Source organism: Globicephala melas, chromosome 3 (assembly GCF_963455315.2).
Source record: "Globicephala melas chromosome 3, mGloMel1.2, whole genome shotgun sequence".
Lineage (NCBI taxonomy): Eukaryota > Metazoa > Chordata > Mammalia > Artiodactyla > Delphinidae > Globicephala > Globicephala melas.
In genome coordinates, this window is record NC_083316.1 from 108,296,390 (window position 1) to 108,320,661 (window position 24,272).

General features: G+C 36.7%; 1 protein-coding gene across 7 annotated transcripts in view; it reads left to right on the forward strand.

The window, feature by feature from the left end:
- The window catches only part of CDC42SE2 (CDC42 small effector 2), a 111,582-nt gene that overhangs the window by 43,095 nt on the left and 44,215 nt on the right, over positions 1-24,272 (forward strand). For all 7 annotated transcript variants that reach the window (XM_060296172.2, XM_060296173.2, XM_060296175.2 and 4 more), the window contains one exon: positions 22,713-23,055. In XM_060296172.2, coding sequence (XP_060152155.1) covers positions 23,002-23,055 — 54 coding nt within the window. In that variant the 5' untranslated portion in view covers positions 22,713-23,001. The remainder of the gene's footprint in view (positions 1-22,712; positions 23,056-24,272) is intronic.

Genomic DNA, 24,272 nt, shown 5'->3' on the forward strand with positions numbered 1-24,272 from the left:
ACCTAGCATAATGTCCTCAAGGTTCATCCATGTTAATAGCATGTGATAGGATTTCCTTCCTTTTAGAGACTCCATCGTGTATATATATATACCACAATAATACTACTTTGTGTATATCACATTTTGTTTATCTGCTCATTGGCTCATGGACATTTGGCTTGATCTACCTCTCGGCTTATGTGATTAGTGGTGCTAGCAACGTGGGTGTACAAATATTCTTCCAGACCCTGTCTTCAGTTCTACTGGATATATGGCCAGAAGTGGGAGTGCTAGATCATATGATAGAATTATTTTTAAATTTTTGAAGAACCTCCATGTTGTTTACCATAGGTGTTGCACCATTTTACAGTTTTACCAACAGTGCACAAGGGTTCCAGTTTCTTCACATCCTCATCAACGTTGTTACTGTCTGTTTTATTTTTTTGATAGTAGCTATGATAACAGATGTGAGGTGATCTCAATCGACATTTTTATCAAGCTTTATAATCATTATAATGTACTTCTTGTATACTTAAAAAAGTTTATCTGGTACATTTAACTTAATTATTTCAGTTCAATCATTAAAAATGCAACAAGTGGTCACTTTTTAGAACTATTTATCTGTATGATTTGTTGCTATAACTTCAGGTGTGTGTTGTATGAGATCCTCAAGGGTTAGTATCCTTCACTCTGCCTCACCTATTTTTTTCTTCTATTTAACCATGAATGAATCACCCAGGGAACAGACTAGGCTATACTTAGTTAACCCCAGTGAATTTTACTAACTTTAATTCTTTTCTCTAACATAGTTAAAATTTGAAGATTCTGCATGTTACAAGAATTCCAGTGGTGTATCAGCATTAAAAATATTATATGTTTTAATAAAAAAGAAACTTGTCATTTTTACTTTACAACAGACTATTTGACCACTCTTTATTCTTTTAATTGAAAGTAGTTTTACGTTCATGATCTTGACAGTTTTGTGTTAACTTTTCTCATAAGATGAATTCAGTCATAGAGTACAGTCAAGCAATGTTTAAGCAGGGGATTTTATCCAGAGAACGAAAGTACATGAGCTTCTAGTAAGAAACGGAAAAGGAGTGTAAACTGTCCTTCAGTTTTTTTCTCCTTTTACGAGAAAATTTTAGAGGCATGAGTAGTTGTACAACAAAATTAATAGCTTGTAAAGTATTTTACATTTTGAGTAAATTATCTTGCAGTTTTTTTCTTAACTTGAAATTTCTGAAATTATCACATAAGTGTGTATTCTGTCTTGCAAATGTTTATTCTTTAGAAGTATTTGGTAGTAGTGTTTAGAAGTGTTATTACTCTCATTGTATGAGTGTCCGCCTATGATTACATCATATGCACTAGAAGTCATTTTGAAATAATTACATCATATGTATTAGAAGTCATTCTAAAATAATTTTTGCTAGACATTACGGTGGTTATCATGCAGTTTTACTCCTTTATGACTTGTTATTTGAGTATTTAAGATGGAGCTGCTGCATTTATTATATGTGGTGTGTGAGTTGATGAAGAAGGGTTCTGAGTGGTGGTGTGCCTGGGGAAGGGTGGGGGTATAATCCTTATTGTGAGTTTTGAGAAAAGATAATGAAATCCTTTATGTCCCTTTCCATAGACCTGCATTTCAAAGACTTATATTTTAATAAGAATTGGTTGTGCAGCTGCAACCCTGGCAACAGGGCCTGGGAGAGAAGAATTGGGGCAGCCTTCCAGAAATCAAGGCAGACAGTGGTCTCATGTGGAGCTGAGCTAATGAAAATGATAAAAATATAAAGCACTTAGTAGAAATAAGACCAGTACTTTCTTTGGCATAGTGGATGCTGAAATTTTCCATACCATATTTTATTATTTATAAAGTCCGAAAGCTGCCATAAGCTGCTCACTCAGAAAAGAGTAGCTACATTATATTTTCCTTTAGTATAAAAATACCATAAATACTCTTGGAAGCTAACGTTTCTGTAAATTATATCTAAAATATAATTGTTGTTGGCTATTTCTTGATGAAGTCTAGACTTAACAAAAACACAAGCTACCGAGTTTGTCAGATTTTTAAAAACAAACTTTTAAGTTTTAATAATTAAAAAATTAAATGCTCATAGTAGTTTTAGTGTAAATTTCTCACGTTGGTTGGATTTTTTTAGATCCCCTCAAATCATAAAATTTGTTAAACATACTCTCATTTCAACACTATGTCAGTGGCTATATAATAATAATATTAAACCATTAATTATTACTTGGTTGTTAGATATTTAGGTTGTGTCTGGGGTTTTCCCTCTTACCATATAAGTATTGCAGTAAAACATTTTTGCGCATATAGGTATTTTGTTTTCTTCTGGATTACTCAGGATTACTTTTGATTTCCAAAAGTGATACTACTGCATTACATGTAAAAATTTTGAAAACTTTCTAAAAGTACTATCAATTTACACACTATTCTTAATATTTCTAGGAATGAGGTTTTTTTCTTATATGTTTCACTCTTGGAACACTTAAATCTTGATTTCTTCCCTCTGTTATTCTGGGAAGTTTATTCTCATTATTTCTTAATATGTTTATTTTTTCTTGAAATGTTTTATTTTTTCCCCTCTTCTTTTTATACTATTTCCATTTGATTCTTTTCCACAGTTTCTTGTTGTGAGTTTGTAGTACTAATATCTCCCCTTGGTCCCTAGGTGTTCATTCTTGGATCATCTAATTCTCTAATTCTGTATCAGATGGCGTGGGTTGTTTGATGTGTTGCCTGTCTTTTATAGTAGTTTTGTGCTCCAGATGTTTCTTTATTTTAGCTAGTGAGCTAATGATTCTTTGAGAGGGGGTATTAATCCACTTAGTCTAATAATGTGAATTAGGGAATGGCCAACAGCCAGATCTTAGTTTGTGTTGGTCCAGGTGAGTTTAAGAGAGGGAGGGCTTGAGTCTCAGGTCAGACAGCTCCCTGGCACTGAATTGCTGTTATGTTCTTCTGTTGCCTTCTACTGCATCAGGCAGCTTCTGATCAGGGTTTGTTTTTTGAAACTCTTAGAAATAAGTAATACTAATTTTAAGAGGTAGTTTCCTTGTATTATAATTTACCACCAGCTCTGTAGGTTTATTTTGAGGGGAGAAGGACTGGGAAGAGTAAATAACCACAGGGTAGTCAGTTTGTACCTGTTTTCATGAACTTTCCCCTCCCAGGCCTTTTGTGCTGTCCTGATTTTATCCTGCTGACAAAGATCTGAGCTGTTCTGCTAATTTCTGATAAAGGGGCAGTCAAGGGAAAGATAAGGGCGGACTAAGAAAAGCATTTAGGCAATCTGTCTTTTGACTCCTGCTGCCCTTTGCTCCTGAATGAAGGTTACCAATGTCTATTCACACAAATTCAGTGCAGATTTATCCCCATCAGTTTTTGTTTGTTTCTTTTTGTTGTTCCTGGAATCCAGACTTACTTCTTTTTTCTTCAGGGCTTTATTTTGGAGGATGGGACCAGTAGCCCATGATAGTTTATCACTTGATAGGAATTAGATGACCTCATTTGAGCCAATAGAGGTACACAAAGATTTTCATTAAAACACATGAAAATCTTTAATCGAAAAGTGTATACATACAAATTATGTGAAAACAAATTACCTAAAACCTTAGTGGTTTAAAATGACAACTATTTTATTAAATCTCTCAATTTTTTTTTTTTTTTTTTTTTTGCTGTACGCGGGCCTCCCACTGTTGTGGCCTCTCCCGTTGTGGAGCACAGGCTCCGGATGCGCAGGCTAAGCGGCCATGGCTCACGGGCCCAGCCGCTACGCTGCATGTGGGATCTTCCCGGACCCGGGCACAAACTCATGTCCCCTGCATCGGCAGGCGGACTCTCAACCACTGCGCCACCAGGGAAGCCCTAAATCTCTCAATTTTGAGGATCAGGAATTTGAGCAGGTCTTGGCAAGTCTTCTCTTATATGAGGCATCGACAAAGATCATTGGTTAGTCTTAGCTAGCAGGTGGTCTGGACTGGAGAATCCTAGGCAGCTTTATTCGCATGTCTGTCACTCTGGTTAAGAAGGCTGGAAGGCCATGCTCAGCTGGGACTGTTAACCTGTGTGCCTATACTTGTGGTCTTTCCAGCATGGCAGTCTTGGGTAGTTGGACTTCTGAGCACAGGATACAGGGTTTTTTTTCTTTTTTTTCTTTTTTTTTGGCGGTACGCGGGCCTCTCACTGTTGTGGCCTCTCCCGTTGCGGAGCACAGGCTCCGGACGCGCAGGCTCAGCGGCTATGGCTCACGGGCCCAGCCGCTCCGCGGCATGTGGGATCTTCCCGGACCGGGGCACAAACTCGTGTTCCCTGCATCGGCAGGCAGACTCTCAACCACTGCGCCACCTGGGAAGCCCCAGTACAGGGTTTTTTGTCACCTCATCAGTTCCAGATCATGACTTCAGCTTCATTCTTTTGGTTAAAGAAGTCATCAAAGGCCGTCTGAATTTAAGGTAGGGGTTTCTTTCTCATTTGGAGGAATAACAAAGAATTTGTGGCCATCTTTACTAGACCACGTAAGGTTATTAGAATTTTGTGCTGCTGATTGTTGCTTTTAGGAGTATTATCATTAGAGGCTTGGCAGGAAATCTTGCCCTTATCTTCTCCCATCTCAAGGGGATTTTCTAGACTAGAGGAAATCACATACTTCTTTTTCAATTCATTCTTATAATGCTCTTACCTAGAGCAGTGGTTCTTGTATACCCCAATCTCCAGGAGTATTTGACACATCATTTTGACAGGAGACACTTCTGGTGGTCACAACTGGTGGGGAGGGATGCTACTGGCATTTACTTGATAGCAGCTAGAGATGTTGCTAAATATCCTACAGTGCACAGGACAGTATCCGTCCCCCCCACCCCCCGCCCCCCCAAAAATTACCTGGCCCAAAAAGGCAGTAGTGTGGAGGTAGAGAAACCAACCCTTCCTTACAGTAATCCTGCAATGTTGGTATAATCCTTATAAGAGAAAACTTTAATTCAGAAAGGTTATAGACTAATGCCACTTAGCTAATAAATGGTAGAATCTTGTTTTAATTCATTTTTTTCTTTCTTTTTTATTTTTGCAAATACTGGGACAAGTTACCATGTTAAGTGCTATAAGAGTATAATAATTTGGTTGGAGTCTGCCTTGATGGAGCTTACAAGAATCAGTATGTCATAAATAATTGTAATTTAAGGTAGCATTGAACTAGACCTTAAAAAAAGAATATAGGGAAAATGGTCTGCCATTAAGTTATTAATATGTCTGAGCTGTGGTTTCTTTATTTCCAAAGTAAGAATAATGCTTACCTCTTTGGATTGTAGAAATCAGATAGTATTTGTCAAAGTATGTAGAGTAATATGTGACTAGTGCTCAATTTTTTTTTTCCCTTATCAGGGGTTTACAATTTAGTTGAACCTTTCTTTATAATTTAGGGAAATTTTCTGTCATCACTGATTTTTTTTTTATATAAAACAAAAATAGACTGGAAAAATCCAAAATATTGAATTTCTCATGTGACCTGCTATGATTTCAGTTTATGCACCAGAAATAGTCCATGTTCTTTTATTTTTTAAAGAATTGAAGTATAGTTGATTGACGATCTTTTTTTTTGGCTGAGCCGCACAGCTTGTGGGATCTTAGTTCCCTGACGAGGGATTAAACCTGGGCCATGGCAGTGAAAGCCCGGAATTGTATCCACTAGGGCACCAGGGAACTCCCTCTTAATTAACAATATTAGTTTCAGGTGTACAAAATAGTGATATTTTTTTTTATAGCTTATAATTCATTTAAAGTTATTACGAAATAAAGTTGTATTTCCCTGTGCTGTACAGTATATCCTTGTTGCTTGTCTAGTTCACGTTCTTTGTTGAGTGGTTAGTATTTTCTGTTTCTGTTAGTATTTTCATCATCATAACATCATTATTAAAATTTTCCATTATTACAAGCTTTCCTTTGAATATGAAAATGAAGATCTTGTTTTAAACCGTATTTAAAAACTTTTTTCCGGGCTTCTCTGGTGGCGCGGTGGTTGAGAGTCCGCCTGCCGATGCAGGGGACACGGGTTCATGCCCCGGTCCGGGAAGATCCCACATGCCGCGGAGCGGCTGGGCCCGTGAGCCATGGCCGTTGAGCCTGTGCGTCCGGAGCCTGTGCTCCGCAACGGGAGAGGCCACAACAGTGAAAGGCCCGCGTACCGCAAAACAAAAAACAAAACAAAACAAAACAAAAACCCAAAAAAACCCAAAACTTTTTCCCCCATTATTGTTTAAGGTTGTTATTTTATAAGGTGATTCAGAAAGGTTTGAATGTTTAAAAAATCTGTCATTTAGTTACCTACATTATACCTAAACAAGTAGTCACATTTGTATTAAGGAACAACCATAGTTATTTCTGTAATGCTCGGTAGGTACCTCCTGTGTAATACAGCACATGGCTATCTTATGGTCTGATTTGTCTCAGGCGTTTTGTAGGTGGCACACAATCTTGGATGGTTGAAATGGTAGCCAGGTTGAATGCCTTAAGTTCCTCAAGTCTGTAAGGAATATGTGGTCCCAACTCTAGTTTTCTTTTTACATATCCCCGCTAAAAATAGTGTGGTATAATAGTTGTGATTTGAGTGGCTACTATTTCAGAGGCAGTCCAAATTTTGGACCATAATGGCCTGTCTAGCATGGTGATGGGTATTCATTAAAGAGCGTCTGGACTGTGTGATAGAAGTGAGGCAGAGCCCCAGCCCGTTGGAAGATGAAGTTGTGGAGACTTACACAGTTGTAGGAAAAAGTGTTCCATCAGAATGTCCAAATAGGAGATTTTTGTCACTGTATTTCTCTCTGTAAAGAATTATTGAAAACCCAATGTGTGATACAGCACAAAAATTCTAACTTTTTGGTGAATTCCTCATATGTTCAGTTGCATTCTATTTGCTTTCATTGCCACATATGCAGGCATTCTGGTGATTCACTTTTCCTCTTAAATAGAGCTTAGTCTTCTCATTGAACCTTGAGCAACCTACAGTTATCATCTATATAACTAAGATTTTTGTTTGTTTGTTTGTTTTTGCGGTACGTGGGCCTCTCACTGCGGTGGCCTCTCCCGTTGCGGAGCCCAGTCTCCTGACGCGCAGGCTCTGCGGCCATGGCTCACGGGCGCAGCCACTCCGTGGCATGTGGGATCTTCCCGGACCAGGGCACGAACCCGTGTCCCCTGCATCGGCAGGCGGACTCTCAACCACTGCGCCACCAGGGAAGCCCCTGAGATTTTTTTTTATCTTATCTGATTCCATCAGGGGCTGAAACATACGGGAATAGTAAGATTTCTACATCAAGACCTTAGTGAATATGCCCCAACTGTGGCCTACTTGGATACCTAGCTCTCCTTGTCAGAGTCCTGGGACTTAACTGAATGAAATCCGAAAGTGAATCACCTCTTGAAGTAGAAGGTGACCCTGCATTTTGGTGCTTATTACATATTTATATTTAGCCTAGTTAGTGAGTAATAATTTTTTTAAAGCGTTCAGTTTTGTTTGAACCACTCTCTCGATCATTGTCATATTCACAAGGGCTAGTACATAGGGATTGCTCAACAATATCTGTCAAATACATGCATGTGTACAATTGACCCTTGAACATCATGGGTTTGAATAGCTTGGGTCCACTTATATGTGGATATTTTTTCCCAGTAAATATGTCCTACACGATCCATGGTTGACTGAATCTGTAAATGTGGAACTATGTATACAGAGGGCTGACTCTAAGGTTATACCTGGATATTCTACCATAGGAAGGGTCTCAACCCCCTAACCCGCTGCACTGTTCAGTGGTCAGCTGTATATAATACATGTATCCATGTATGGTGAAATCCTGCATTCAGATATATGCTGAAGTTTGTTTCTGTTACCCAGTTAAGAGGTGGCATCAGAAAGGATTATTGATTTCCCGATTTAATTTGAGGAAAGAAATACCAAAAAGGAAGCTAAATGTATGTGTACTTTTTAATTTCCTAACTGATACACTGCACTTAAAGTTTAATATAGCAATAGAAGACTCTTTTTCAATAGCTAAGACACAAGTATTATATATTTTCTTTGTGTTGTGTTGTCCCCAAGTTGAACTTATTTGACTGTTACCTTTGAGATTAGCATACTATAAGATAAGCTATTTTAAAACATTCCTATATTGATGTTTACATGTAAATTGTTAACACTTTTTATAGAAATACATTAAATTTCATTCTGGAGCTGGAAGATAAAAGATGATAGAGAAGTATTTTTTCCTTACGTTATTTTCTCTAAGCAACCAAAAAAGCTATTTAAACCACCAACTGGAATCCCACGTAGATATATTTTTAACTTTTTCTTCAACAGTTGTCACAGCACTAACTGGTCCATAGTCAAGTCTGTGAATGCTTTCAAGGCCTTTCAAGTCTTTTTTATATAATCTGGATACTCTGTATTGGTTCATTTAAATTCTAAGTCAATTTTTAAAATTTTAGTTAAAAATGCATCTTATTCTTTAAAAGTTTATGTGTGGGCTAAGCAAGGAGAATTGCAGATTTATTTAAATAAGTTTTTCAGGATATTTTGAAGATCATTTAAAATATGAAACTACCTTATTTTATTCTATTTTTTAATTTTTTAATAGATCTTTGTTGGAGTATAATTACTTCACGATACCATGTTAGTTTCTGTTGCACAACAAAGCGAATCAGCCATATGCATACATACGTCCCCATATCCCCTCCCTCTTGAGCCTCCCACCCCTCCTCCCTATCCCACCCCTCTAGGTCATCGCAAAGCACTGAACCGATCTCCCTTTGCTATGCCGCTGCTTCCCACCAGCCAACTATTTTACATTCAGTAGTGTATATATGTCGGATGTTACTCTCGCTTCTCCCCAGCTTCGCCCTCCCACCCCATTTCATCAAGTCCATTCTCTATGTCTACCTCTTTATCTCTGCCCTGCAGGTAGGTTCGTCAGTACCATTTGTTTTCGTTTGTTTTTTTTACATTCCATATATATGCATTAGCATACGGTATTTTTTTTTTCTTTTACTGACTTCACTCTGTATGACAGACTCTAGGTCCGTCTACCTCACTACAAATAACTCAGTTTCGTTTCTTATTATGGCTGAGTAATATTCCATTGTATATATGTGCCACATCTTCTTTATCCATTCATCTGTCGATGGACATTTAGGTTAGTTCCATGTCCTGGCTATTGTAAATAGTGCTGCAGTGAACATTGTAGTGCATGTCTCCTTTTGAATTATGGTTTGCTCAGGGTATATGCCAAGTAGTGGGATTGCTGGGTCATATGGTAGTTCTATTTTTAGTTTTTTAAGGAACCTCCATACTGTTTTCCATAGTGGTTGTATCAATTTACATTCCCACCAGCAGTGCTGGAGGGTTCCCTTTTCGCCACTTGCTCTCTAGCATTTATTGTTTCTAGCTTTTTTGATAATGGCCATTCTGAGTGGTGTGAGGGGATACCTCATTGTGGTTTTGATTTGCATTTAGTGATGTTGAGCATCTTTTCATGTGCCTCTTGGCCATCTGTATGTCTTCCTTGGTGAAATGTCTATTTAGGTCTTCTGCCCATTTTTTAACTGGATTGTTTGTTTTTTTGATATTGAGCTCCATGAGCTGTTTGTATATTTTAGAGATTAATCCTTTGTCTGTTGTTTCATTTGCAAGTATTTTTTCCCATTCTGAGGCTTGTCTTTTTGTCTTGTTTATGGTTTCCTTTGCTGTCAAAAGCTTTAAAGTTTAAGTCCCATTAGTTTATTTTTGTTTTTATTTCTGTTACTCTAGGAGGTGGGTCAAAAAAGAGCTTGCTGTGGTTTATGTCAAGGAGTGCTTTTCCTATGTTTTCCTCTAAAAGTTTTATAGTGTCTGGTCTTACATTTAAGTCTTTAATCCATTTGGAGTTTACTTTTGTGTATGGTGTTAGGGAGTGTTGTAATTTCATTCTTTCACATATAGCTGTCCAGTTTTCCCAGCAGCACTTATTGAAGAGGCTGTCTTTCTCCATTGTATGTTCTTGCCTCCTTTGTCGCACATTAGGTGCCCGTATGTGTGTGGGTTTATCTCTCTGCATTGTATCCTGAACCATTGACTTATATTTCTTTTTTTGTGCCAGTACGATACTGTCTTGATTACTGTAGCTTTGTGGTATAATAGTTTGAAGTCAGGGAGGCTGATTCCTCCAACTCCATTTTTCTTTCTCAAGATTGTTTTGGCTATTCAGAGTCTTTTGTGTTTCCATATGAGTTGTAAGATATTTTGTTCTAATTCTGTGAAGAATGCCACTGGTAGTTTGATAGGGATTGCATCGTATCTCTAGATTGCTTTAGGTAGTATAGTCATTTTCACAATATTGATTCTTCCAATCCAAGAACATGGTATGTTTCTCCATCTGTTTGTGTTATCTTTGATTTCTTTCATCAGTGTTTATAGTTTTCTGAGTACAAGTTTTTCACCTCCTTAGGCAGGTTTATTCCTAGGTATTTTATTCTTTTAGTTGCAGTGGTAAGTGGGAGTGTTTCCTTAATATCTCTTTCTGATTTTTCATTGTTGGTGTATAGGAATGCCAGAGATTTCAGTGTATTAATTTTGTATCCTGAAACCTTACCAAATTCATTGATTAGTTCTAGTAGTTTTCTGGTGGCATCTTTAGGATAGTATCATGTCATTGGCAAATAGTGACAGTTTTACTTCTTCTTTTACAATTTGTATTCCTTTTATTTCTTTTTATTCTCTGCTGAGGCTAGGACTTCCAAAACCATGTTGAATAAGAGTGGCGAGAGTGGACATCCTTGTCTTGTTCCTGACCCTACTGGAAATGCTTTCAGTTTTTCACCATTGAGTGTGCCCATTTTCTGGAGAGTTTTTATCATAAATGGATTTTGAATTTTATCAAAAGCTTTTCCTGCATCTATTGAGATGATCATATGGTTTTTATTCCATAATTTGTTAATGTTGTGTATCACATTGATTGATTTGTGTATATGTATATTGAAGAATCGTTGCATCCCTCGGGTAAATCCCACTTGATCATGGTGTATGACCCTTTTAATGTGTTGTTAGATTCTGTTTGCTAGTATTTTGTTCAGGATTTTTGCTTCTGTGTTCAGCAGTGATATTGGTCTATAATTTTCTTTTTTGTGATATCTTTTTCTGGTTTTGGTATCAGGGTGATGGTGGCTTTGTAGAATGAATTTGGGAGTGTTTCTCCCTCTGCAGATTTTTGGAAGAGTTGAGAAGGATTGGTGTTAGCTCTTTTCTGAATGTTTTATAGAATTCACCTGTGAAGCCAACTGGTCTTGGACTGTTGTTTGTTGGAAGATTTTTTTTTTCCACACACACTGTATTTTATTTTTACAAGAGATAAATAAAATGACACCAAGCATTGTAAATGGCTGACCACAACAAAAGCAACAATGATCGCAATTACCAAACACGGAACACACTCATACTATGTCATAATATTGACATTCAGTCCAATAATCCTCTACTGTAACAGGTCCTTTACTTTGCAGTGAAAATTGATTTGTATATTTTTGCCTCTGAGTCCTTGTGGGGGTTTTTGTTTTTTTATTCAAAGAGAAAGTCACCGAGATTATAATCATCCTCATCAGTTGACTCAGTCCCATGTAATTAATTTTTTTTCATCTTGATCTTTTGTTAACACTTTTATGAATTAATCAGTTTTCCATTAGAGTTCTGAAAATGCTTATTCGTTCAGTTCAGCAGTATAGTCAGTTACCAGAAACCTGTACTTGTCAGAGTCTTTTCCATGAATTCCTTGAAGATGGAACCCTTTTATAGGAACATTTTTGCAAAAACATCACAGTACACCCAGAACTGTCTGTAAATGACAAATGACTTAAAAATGACCACGGTTAAAGATTTGATGAAAGTTCATAATAATGCAGTTGACAAGGAAATTTAGTTATTTCTGAGATATACATTTTAAAGTAATGACTAGAATTATGACTTAGAACATTATACCAGAACATGTAAGATTTTTAGAAATTTCCTGTAATGTCTGAAACATTTATATTAACATATTTCCATACAAATAACCTAAAGAAAGTTTAGTATTAGTTGTTTTTTTTTGTTTTTTTATACTGCAGGTTCTTATTAGTCATCAGTTTTATACACATCAGTGTATACATGTCAATCCCAGTCGCCCAATTCACACCACCATCTCCACCCCACCGTGGTTTTCCCCCTTGGTGTCCATACGTTTGTTCTCTACATCTGTGTCTCAACTTCTGCCCTGCAAACCGGTTCATCTGTACCATTTTTCTAGGTTCCACATACATGCGTTAATATACGATATTTTATTTTCTTTTTCTGACTTACTTCACTCTGTATGACAGTCTCTGGATCCATCCACGTCTCAACAAATGACTCAATTTTGTTCCTTTTTATGACTGAGTAACCTTCCATTGTATATATGTACCACAACTTCTTTATCCATTCGTGTGTCGATGGGCATTTAGGTTGCTTCCATGATCTGGCTATTGTAAATACTGCTGCAATGAACGTGGGGGTGCATGTGTCTTTTTGAATTACGGTTTTCTCTGGGTATATGCCCAGTAGTGGGATTGCTAGATCATATGGTAATTCTATTTTTAGTTTTTTAAGGAACCTCCATAGTGGCTGTAACAATTTACATATCCACCAACAGTGCATGAGGGCTGCCTTTCCTCCACAGCCTCTCCAGCATTTGCTGTTTGTCGATTTTCTGATGATGCCCATTCTAACTGGTGTGAGGTGATACCTCATTGTACTTTTGACTTGCATTTCTCTAATAATTAGTGAGGTTGAGCAGCTTTTCATGTGCTTCTTGGCCATCTGTATGTCTTCTTTGGAGAAATGTCTATTTAGGTCTTCTGCCCAATTTTGGATTGGGTTGTTTGTTTCTTTCATATTGACCTGGATGGGCTGTTTATATATGTTGGAGATTAATCCTTTGTCCGTTGATTCCTTTGCAAATATTTTCTCCCATTCTGAGGGTTGTCTTTTCGTCTTGTTTATGGTTTCCTTTGCTGTACAAAAGCTTTGAAGTTTCATTAGTTCCCATTTGTTTATTTTTGTTTTTATTTCCATTACTCTAGGAGGTGGATCAAAAAAGATCTTGCTGTGATTTATGTAAGAGTGTTCTTCCAGTGTTTTCCTCTAAGAGTTTTATAGTGTCTGGTCTTACATTTAAGTCCCTAATCCATTTTGAGTTTATTTTTGTGTATGGTTTTAGCGAGTGTTCTAATTTCATTCTTTTACATGTAGCTGTGTCCAGTTTTCCCAGCGCCACTTATTGAAGAGACTGTCTTTTCTCCATTGTATATCTTTGCATCCTTTGTCATAGATTAGTTGACCATAGGTGCGTGGGTTTATCTCTGGGCTTTCTATATTGTTCCATTGATCTATGTTTCTGTTTTTGTGCCAGTATCATATTGTCTTGATTACTGTAGCTCTGTAGTATAGTCTGAAGTCAGGGAGTCTGATTCCTCCAGCTCTGTTTTCTTCCCTCAAGACTGCATTGGCTGTTCGGGGTCTTTTGTGTATCCATACAAATTTTAAGATTTTTTGTTCTGGTTCTGTAAAAAAATGCCATTGGTAATTTGATAGGGATTGCATTGAATCTGTAGATCGCTTTGGGTAGTATAGTCATTTCCACAATATTGAGTCTTCCAATCCAAGAACATGGTATACCTCTCCATCTGTTGGTATCATCTTTAATTTCTTTCATCAGTGTCTTATAGTTTTCTGCATACAGGTCTTTTGTTTCCCTAGGTAGCTTTATTCCTAGGTATTTTATTCTTTTGTTGCAGTGGTAAATGGGAGTGTTTCCATAATTTCTCTTTCTGATTTTTCATCATTAGTGTATAGGAATGCAGGAGACTTCTGTGCATTAATTTTGTATCCTGCAACTTTACCAAATTCATTGATTAGCTCTAGTAGTTTTCTGGTGGCATTTTTAGGATTCTCTGTGTATAGTATCATTTCATGTGCAAACAGTGACAGTTTTACTTCTTCTTTTCCAGTTTGTATTCCTTTTATTTCTTTTTCTTCTCTGATTGCCGTGGCTAGGACTTCCAAAACAATGTTGAATAATAATAGTGAGAGTGGACATCCTTGTCTTGTTCCTGATCTGAGAGGAAAGATTTCAGTTTTTCACTATTGAGGACGATGTTTGCTGTGGGTTTGTCGTATATGGCCTTTATTATGTTGAGGTAGGTTCCCTCGGGATAGGTCTGATTTGCCATTTTCAATAGCTTTTTATTATGTATCGATTTTAAAAAATCTTTGTGCTTGTATTAATTTTTGAATAACAGTAAAGACTTGTTTACATATAAGAAAACATTTTACAGTATGGTTTTTTTATTCACAGAACTGCAGGTAGTGGGATAGACTTTGAGTATGTGTTGCTTGGTAAACTTTGCATGGTGGTGCCACCCGCCGAGAAAGGTAACGCAGACACAGATATGTGAATTTAGTGTTAAAAATAATGTGTTTAAATGAACAAGGAGACCACATGAGATGTTCATTAGCAGGTGGGTGTAAATATCTACCTAGACGCGGGAGAAAAGTTCAGAGTATTAAGATAGCTTTCAATCCGTGAACTAATAAATTGAGAATCTATTGTGTGTCACAAAATTGTTATTTCTAACTCTACATAGCTAACAAAGGGTTTAAGGAGAGTGGATGAACACATGGAAAAGGGAGAAAGAAAAAGGGAGAGAGAGAAACTGGAAAAAAGAAAGGAAAGTAGCAGGAAAGGAAAAGGAGGATTTATTGTTAAAGAGAGGAAGCATGGTATTCAGTCTCATACAGGGGGGGAGAAGTGTGGGCATTAGAGAAGGGGACAGTAGTTTTCTCATGTTATTACTTTGCTCTGTGTTGCAAACTCTTTCAGGTTTGAGCCAGTATAAGAATCTCTCCCCCTACATACGTATATATTTGGCATTAAGTACTTGAGTTTTTAATTAAGGCGAAAAGGAAGATGTTAGAAAGAAAAAGCCTGAGTAGACTGAAAATGTTATCTAACTATACCCATAAAATATTAATGTCCAAGTTAATTTATAAAGTAAACCTAAATGAAACTATGTGGGATGATAGGTTTATAATCCTGGGATAAGTAAAAGAGACCCCCCCGTCCCACCTAATCTGTGATGGAAATTGATGTTTGACTACGTAAGTCTTTAAAGCTTTCATATGGGAAGTTCCCTGGCAGTCTAGTGTTTAGGACTTGGCGCTTTCACTGCCGTAGCCCCAGGTTCCATCCCTGGTCGGGGAACTGAGATCCCGCAAGCCACGCAGCACAGCCAAAAAAAAGAAAAGCTTTCATATGAAAGCTGTAAACAAAGTTAAAAAACAAAAACGATGGAACAAAACACATAGAAAACCTGTACACTTAGAACTACAGACTATTGGATGTGCCATGTTAATGGGTTAGATACTCTGTTGTTAAATTGAAATCTCCAAATAATTGTCAAAATAAATGCAATCCTAATCAGATTCGGAGGAGGCTTTTTTTGGTAGAAACTGACAAATTGATTCTCAAATGCATATGGAAATGCAAAGCATCTAGACAATCCAAAGTAACCTTGGAAAAGAATAATTTGGAAGACTTATCACTACCTGACTTCAAGTCTTAGTATAAAAGTATAGCAGTCAAGGGACTTCCCTGGTGGTCCAGTGGTTAAGAATCTGCCTTCCAGTGTAGGAGACGCGGGTTTGATCCCTTGTCTGGGAACTAAGATCCCACATGCTGTGTGGGGCAGCTAAGCCTGCACGCCGCAACTACTGAACCTGCACGCTCTGGAGCCCGTGCGCCACAACTAGAGAGAAGCCTGCATGCCACAACGAAGAGCCCGTGCACCCCAATGAAAGATCCCGCATGCTGCAACGAAGATCCCCGCATGCCACAACTAAGACCCAACACAGCCAAAAAAAAAAGTAAACTAGTAATAATAAAAAAAGTATATCAGTCAAGACAGTCTGGTTCTAGTATAGGCATAAACCAGTGTAATAATCAACCCAGAAATGGACACAAACCTACAGTTATATGATTTTCAGTGAAAAGTGGCAAATCAAGTCAATAGGCAAAGAGATATCCTTCAGCAGATGAGCTGGAACAATGGGCTATATCCATGTAAAAAAGGAATCTTTGACCTTTACTTTATACCACCAGAAATAACTAAAAATTGATATAGACTGAAAAGTAAAAACTAAAATTTTAGAAGAAAAAATAATACAAGGAAAGCTATGTTTGGGGGATATGCAGAAATTTCTTAGAACACAAAACACAAATCATAGAAGATGAAATAGATAAACTAGATTTTGTTAAATTAAAAAACTTAAACTCTTTGAAAGATGCTGTTTTTTTAAATATTTATTTACTTGGCTGTGTCGGGTCTAGTTGCTGCATGAAGGATCTTCGTTGAGGCATGTGGGATCTTTTGTTTCAGTGCACAGGCATCTTTCTAGTTGTGGCACGCAGGTTTTCTCTCTAGTTGTGACGCGCAGGCTCCAGGGCGTGTGGGCTCTGTAGTTTGTGGGCTCTGTAGTTGTAGTGCGTGGGCTTAGTTGCCCCGCGGCATGTGGGGTCTTAGTTCCCTGACCAGGGATCGAACCCACATCCCCTTCATTGACAGGCGGATTCTCTACCACTGGACCACCAGGGAAGTCCCGAAAGGTGCTATTTTTTTAAAAAAATGGGAAGACAAAGACCAGGAAAAAATCTTCACAATACACTTATCAGACAAAGGGCTTGATCTAGAATATGTAAAGAACACAACTGAATAAGGCAACTAAATTAAAAAATGGGCAAAAGATCTGAATATACCTAACCAAAGAAGATAATATGAATGGCTAGCAAGCACATGAAAAGACTAAATACCATTAGATATCAGGAAAGTACAAATTAAAACCACAGCAAGGTGTAGTACTTTATACCCACTAGAATGACTAAAAATAACAAGATTGACGATACAAAGTGTTGGTAGGATGTTGAACAACTGGAACTCTCTCATACTTTGCTGCTACAAATGCAAAATGGTACAACTGATTTGGAAAACTGGTACACAGTTTCTTATAAAGTTAAAATTATACTTAAAATATGACTCAGCAATTCTCTTTCTAAATATTTACTCGGGAGAAATGAAAATTTCTGTTTATATGGATATTTGTATACACTAATTCATAGCAGCATTATTTTTAACAGCCAAAAACTGGAAATACTAAATATGAAGTTAAATAGTGCTGTGTCTACACAATGGAAATCTATGTGAATTAGCTAATAGAAGCATCATGGTAAATCTCAAAAACGTGCTGAATTAAAAAAGCCAGATATTAAAGAAAGTACCATGTGATTACATTAATACGAAACTGTGGGAAAGACTAACCTATAAGCAGTCATTCTAAGAAAAAAAAACTAACCCTCTTATTTTTGGTAGTTACATGCACCCCTGTCTGTGCCTTTTATAACTGAGTTCAGGGAACAGTGGCTTGACTGAACTTTGATTAGCCACAGAAAAGTAGGTCTGTGATAAGTATGTAGTTTGAAAGCTCTTTTCAGAATGGGTTGGTTTTTGTATTTTTGTTTTTTCTTTCCCAATAGGGTCTTGTACCACAAGTCAATATCAAAGAATGATTTTAACTAGGTTGGGACAGATTTAGTGCTGGTACAGCTATAAATAAGCTTTACTGAGAATTCAGACTTGGTCATTGATTAGTAATTTTTGCATTTCTGGTGGAAATCTCTTTGGCATCTGGTAGAACTTCAGACCTCATCACCCCTTTCGCCACTCAAACTTCCCAAATTTTACCAGTTCCTTCAAAGTTTCTAGCAAAGTGTGTTCATTTTTACTTGACATTGTATTTTGCATTTCCATCACTCTATTACAAACAACTTGAAATTGTTAGTATTTGCTTCTTTTACTTATGTATTATTTAAATTGTTATTATTTAAAGATATAATATATAAAAAATTGCATAGACCATAAATGTACTATTTAATACAAAATTATAAAGCAAGTACCTGTGTAACTACCACTTAAGTCAAGAGGTAGAATATTGTCAATGTTCCAGGAGCTCTTATGCATCTCTTCCTAATTCTTAATTCCTGCCCTCAGCCCTAACCACTTTCCTGACTTCTGTTATAATTTTCTTGCTTTACTTTTATACTTCTATATGCATCTCTAAACAAAATAGTTTAGTTGAACTTGTTTTTGAAATTCATATAAAGGAAATCATTCCATGTATATTGTTTTGTGCCTTCTTTCCCTCAATAACATGGCACTGAGAATTGTCCAGTGTGTTGGATGAAACTACCATTCATTTTCATTTTGTATAGTGTTCTTTTGTACGAATGGAGCACCATTCATTTCTTTTCAGTTTAAAATGCTATCTGTTTATTCTTTTTTTTAATATATATTTATTTATTTGGTTGTGCCGGGTCTTAGTTCGGGCATGTGTGTTCCTTAGTTGTGGCCTGCGAACTCTTAGTTGCAACATGCATGTGGGATCTAGTTCCCTGACCAGGGAACCCCTGCATTGGGAGTGCAGAGTCTTAACCACTGCACCACCAGGGAAGTCCCTATTCGATTATTCTTTTTTTAAAAAAAATTTTTAATGGAAGTATGGTTGATTTATAATGTTGTGTTAATTTCTGCTGTATAGCAAAGTGACTCAGTTACAGATATATACATTCTTTTTCATATTCTTTTCCATTATGACTTATCATAGGATATTGAATATAGTTCTCTGTGCTGTACATTAGGACCTTGTTGTTTATCCATTCTATATGTAATAGTTTGCATCTACTAACCCCAAACTCCCAGTTCATCCCTCTCCCACCCCCCACCCCCTTGGCAACCACAGTCTATTCTCTATGTCCATGATTCTGTTTCTGTTTCATAGGTAAGTTCATTTGTGTCATATGTTAGATTCCACATATAAATGATATCATATGGTATTTGTCTTGCTCTTTCTTTTTTTTTTTTTAAATTTATTTATTTATGGCTGTGTTGGGTCTTCGTTTCTGTGCAAGGGCTTTCTCTAGTTGCGGCGAGCGGGGGCCGCTCTTCATCGCGGTGTGCGGACCTCTCACTGTTGTGGCCTTCTCTTGTTGCGGAGCACAGGCTCCAGACGCGCAGGCTCAGCGGCCATGGCTCACGGGCCCAGCCGCTCCGCGGCATGTGGGATATTCCCAGACCAGGGCTCAAACCTATGTCCCCTGCATTGGCAGGCAGATTCTCAACCACTGCGCCACCAGGGAAGCCCCTGTCTTGCTCTTTCTGACTTCACTTAGTATAATAATCTTTAATTGCATCCATGTTGTTGCAGATGGCATTATTTTGTTCTTTTTTATGGCTGAGTAGTATTCCATTGTATGTATATACCACATCTACTTTATCCATTCATTTGTTGATGGTCATTTAGGTTGTTTCCAAGTGTTGGCTATTGTAAATAGTGCTACTGTGAACATAGGGGTGCATGTATCTTTTTGAATTATAGTTTTGTCTGGGTATATGCCCAGGAGTGGGATTGCTGGATCATATGGTAATTGTATTTTTAGTTTTCTGAGGACCCTCCATACTGTTTTCCATAGCGGCTGTACCAGTTTACATTCCCACCCACAGTATAGGAGGGTTCCCTTTTCTCCACACCCTCTCCAGCATTTGTTCTTTGTAAACTTTTTAGTTCTTTGTAGACCATTCTGACCGGTGTGAGGTGGTATCTCATTGTAGTTTTGATTTGCATTTCTCTAATAATGAGCGATGTTGAGCATCTTTTCATGTGCTTATTGACCACCTGTATTTCTTCTTTGGAGAAATGTCTCTTTAGGTCTTCTGCCCTTTTTTCAATTGGGTTGTTTGATTTTTTTTTCGTTGTATGAGCTGTTTGTATATTTTGGCAGTTAAGCCCTTGTGGGTTGCAGTGTTTGCAAATATTTTCTCCCATTCCGTAGATTGTCTCTCAGTTCATTTAAAAAAATTTTTATTCTTTTTTTTTTTTTTTGAATAGACTTTTAGGCTGTTTCCTAAAAATTTACAGCTATTACAAATTAATTATTTTTACTCCTTCATTCTGCTATTAGCTATTTTAATTTTGATAACAAATAAAAGAGCATCTTGTATCAGTATAGCTCTTTATGATATATGCAGTGCCCTTATGTACATCGTAATTTAGCCCTCATTTCAGACCTGTGACATTAGCAGTGAAGCATTCCATTTTTTATAGCTAATGATAGAGCTTGTCACTTGCCCAAGTTAACATTGCTAAAAATTAGTGTAGTACTAACAACTGCCACACATCTCTTAATATCAAAGTCTAAATTCTAAACATCTGATTCTGTTTCACACAAACTGAGCATGCTCAATACCTCAACTGAGTTAAAGTATTCCACATTAAAAAAAAAAGGGAATAAATTGTTTGTCTTAAAAGGTATGCCTCATTGCCTTGTTTTTCAAATCATGGCTTTATTGTCGTTTCTTTGGAAGTTGACCTAAACAATTTTATTAATTTGTGGGTACGATGTTGGGACATAAATTTTTCATATTGTCAGCAGCGAAACTGTTCCTACAAGTATAAAGCTTATATCTGCAGCATTTGTAGGTGTGGAAAGTGAGGAGGTGGGGAGGGGATGGAGGAGGTTATATTTTTGACCAGAGAATACTACTACACTTTTTTACTCATGCCAATCTCTTTAAAAGTCAAGAGACTGAACTTTTAATGCAGGAAATCTCTGCCAGTCACTAAGTGGCCTGACAGTTCACTGAAGCTTTTCTAAAATCTTATGTCTAATGAAATTATGAGTTCGTGAAATACTCTCTGGTGCTGTAGCCCAGTTTGACCCTTCATTTATGTGTGGAATGTGCTGAGCTGTGTTTAGAGCCAAGTTTAGTTGTTGATGTTGCTGCAAAGTGACTCTTCTTTTGTTATCTGAAGATTTTTTTTTAAAGTAAGGTTTTCAAAATGGACATGATTTAAGCAACTTTGATCTCAAGAAGTGAAAGTACCTGTTAATATATTTATTATTAGTGGTAATGTTGAAATTTTTTGTGACAGATTCACTACTTCTCTACAAGGTGTTTATGTATAAATGTGTTTTAAGTATATATACATTTGAAAAAGATTCTAAAAAGGAATTTTGTTTAGAAAAGCAAGAAAATGGAAAAAGTGTATTGGTATGATATTCCAAGGCATGTTTGAAACATTTTTAGATTTATATGTTTACTTAACAAATAAAAACCTGTGGAGTTGCAAACATCCCCTTGGTTTGAAAATGTATTTCATCATATCTGTTATCTAGGTCATTATTCTTAAGTATCCTTTCTGTCTAATCTCCAAAAATAGAAGCACAAATTATTGTACTTTAAACAGTCATTCTTCAACTAAATATTAAGAAAGAGGAAATATTGTGAATGTCATTTTCAAAGTAGTACATGGGAATGGGAAAATGTATATTTTGAAATTTGCAAAATAAGGAACAGCTTTACTCTAAATAGGAAGGAAATCTGAATTTGCTAAAATGTTGATTGTAAATTCGGAAGTCATCTATTACTTTTAAGTGTTAAACAAAAGGAATGTATACTCAGTTAAAAATAGAAGAAAATAAAACACCGTGCAATGTAAAATTAGTATTTGAAGGTGGTTTCTGGCAAAGGTAAATTACAAATAAAAAGGAAATTGTGTAGTTCTATATGTAGATGAGAAAATATGATGATGGAATAAATCAAACAATAGATTTTAAAACCTCAGATTTCAAATCCAGTAGATTTGAAACAGTAATTCATGTTTGTATGTGCTACATCAGCAGTGATGAGCATAAGGAATTTTCAGTTTCAAACAAAGGCATATTTGTTTTCATAAAATTGGTTAAAAGAGATTTCACAATGATATTTTAATGGCCATGGTCTTTGATTCAGGGAGGAATTAAGCTTGTTAAATAAATAGCCCTGAAATAATATTCATGATGTTGTGAATTTAACCCTTTGCTCTTACATTCTCGCTAAGGAAGTAAATGAAACATACAATTCTTTTGAGCTTATAAACCTTCATAGTATTTACCCACTTTATTGGACAGAGCCAGTTGCAAGACTGCTGCTTCTTTGTTTAGGAGTTTGGGTGACATAAGGAATGTTCACCTCTCCTTGAAAATAAGCATTCCAGGTTCTGAATTTTACTGTGGCAAGAATGTACATTTTCTTCCTTCTTATCTTTCTCTTTGAACGTATGTTTAGATCTTAACATGTCATTGTCCTCTAGTATGTTGGAGGACATGTCCTCTGGACTGTGTAGAATCAGGGTCCTAAATTCATGCCTTATTACCCATATTTGTGACATTGAACATATATGCATTAATCTTCATTGAAGATCTTCTATACAAATATAAAAATAACTGTCATTTATGTCTTACAAGGTTTAGAGTCATGGCTTTGGGGAAAGCGTTTACAGTCATAAAATAGAATGCTCTATGAAGGCAAGGATTACTCTCTCGTTTCAACTGCTATATTCCTAATACCTGACACTGAAAAAGTACTCAAATATTTTTTTATTGAATGAATATCAGTTTATTAAAATCTTGATTTTTTTTCAATGTTTACTTTTTGGGGAAATAGTCTTAATTTTATCACAGATTTAAGAAATAAAAGCTTCTAAGAGTAAGATAAGTTAAGTAACTTCTTTTCTTTTCTTCTTTTTTTCTAGACTACCTGTTAAGGTCCTGAGTCAAGACAACAATTTTTATACCTTTCCTGTGGTTCAGAAACAAGTCCCTGTAGAATCAAAAGCAAAGAAAGGAAACAATCTGACCTTTTGTTTGTTAGATTGACTATATAAGATACTTGACTTCCAGGAACAAAAACACAGAGAAGTAATAAAGTTATTATTTTGGCATCTTTGGACATCTATCATATTGAGAAGCCTGCTTTGTGAAGCTTCCTGAATTGAGATTTGGAAACTTCATTGGTGCTCATTTATAACTTGGACTGTAAGCATGAGTGAATTCTGGTTGTGTTTCAACTGCTGTATTGCAGAACAGCCTCAACCTGTAAGTATGAAGTAACACATGTACAGATTGGGTGGGGTGCTTATTAAACTAATGCTGGTTCTCAAGTTGAGAATTAGGACCCCAGCAGTGATTGCAGGGCAGTTCTAAGGCCTGTCAGTGGAATTCTGAACATCTGGTTAAAGAAAGGAGAAAAAAAAAAAGTAAATGTGTTTTGAGTAAATGCCATGTGTGAGGAACTGTGCTAGACCATTGTATATGATTGAGAAGGTTATGCTCTTCTACCAAGTAGACCAGCTTCTGGAGGAGCCATGAGAGGAAAGGGAGACAATCTGAGATAGAACAGCCAAGTCGGCTTTGGAAATCAGTGGTGGAAGATGTCATAGCTAGGTTGCCTCACATCCTTCTTGATTTATCATCTCATTTTCCTCACAGCAGCTCTCTGAGGAAGATACCATTATCCTTATTTTTCAGTTGAAATAGGTTCAGTTTTTTGCGCAAAGTCATGTGGATAGTAAGTAGTCTTGGCTGACTTCTTCTTGGTACCTGCCCCACTTTTATCCCTTCTAACCTGTGCACATTTTATTACCTCTACGGAAATTCTGCCATCCACGTCCAATTTTCTCTTCATCCTTTAAGATGCCTAGATCTAATGTCAACGCTATGAAATCTTTGCCAGCTTTCCCCTGACTTAGATAATACCTCGTGTATTTCCACCAGCTCTTTTAGTTCATTTTTCTGTGGTAGGATGGAACTTCTTGCATAGTAACTTAACTGTTCTATAGTGTTTCCCACCATGTCAGCTGTTTACAGGACTGTAGTGAATTCTTTACCTACTTACTGTTGTGCATTGGCATGCTGGTGGACTTTTTTCCCCCCAGCTTTATTGAGTTATAATTGGTATACCAAAAAATTGCACATAATTAATGTATACAAACTGGTGAGTTTGGACATACATATACACTCATTGCCATCACCACAATTAAGGTAATAATCTTCTAAGGTATCCTCAAAAACAATGCATATTGATTTACAACCTCCCCCTTTTCTAGTCATATTACATACTTTCCCCATATAGTGTTTCCCCACATGGTACTGATGTTTTGTAATGCTCTTTGTCTCTGAAATGTGTTATTTTAATTAGACACCTATGCCCAGTTGTCATGTATTAATACTCTGGTATTTCCACAGTGAGCCAGGTACTGATGAAATAACAGAGAGCAAAACAGACAGTTTCGGCTTCGTGGCTCTCATTCTAG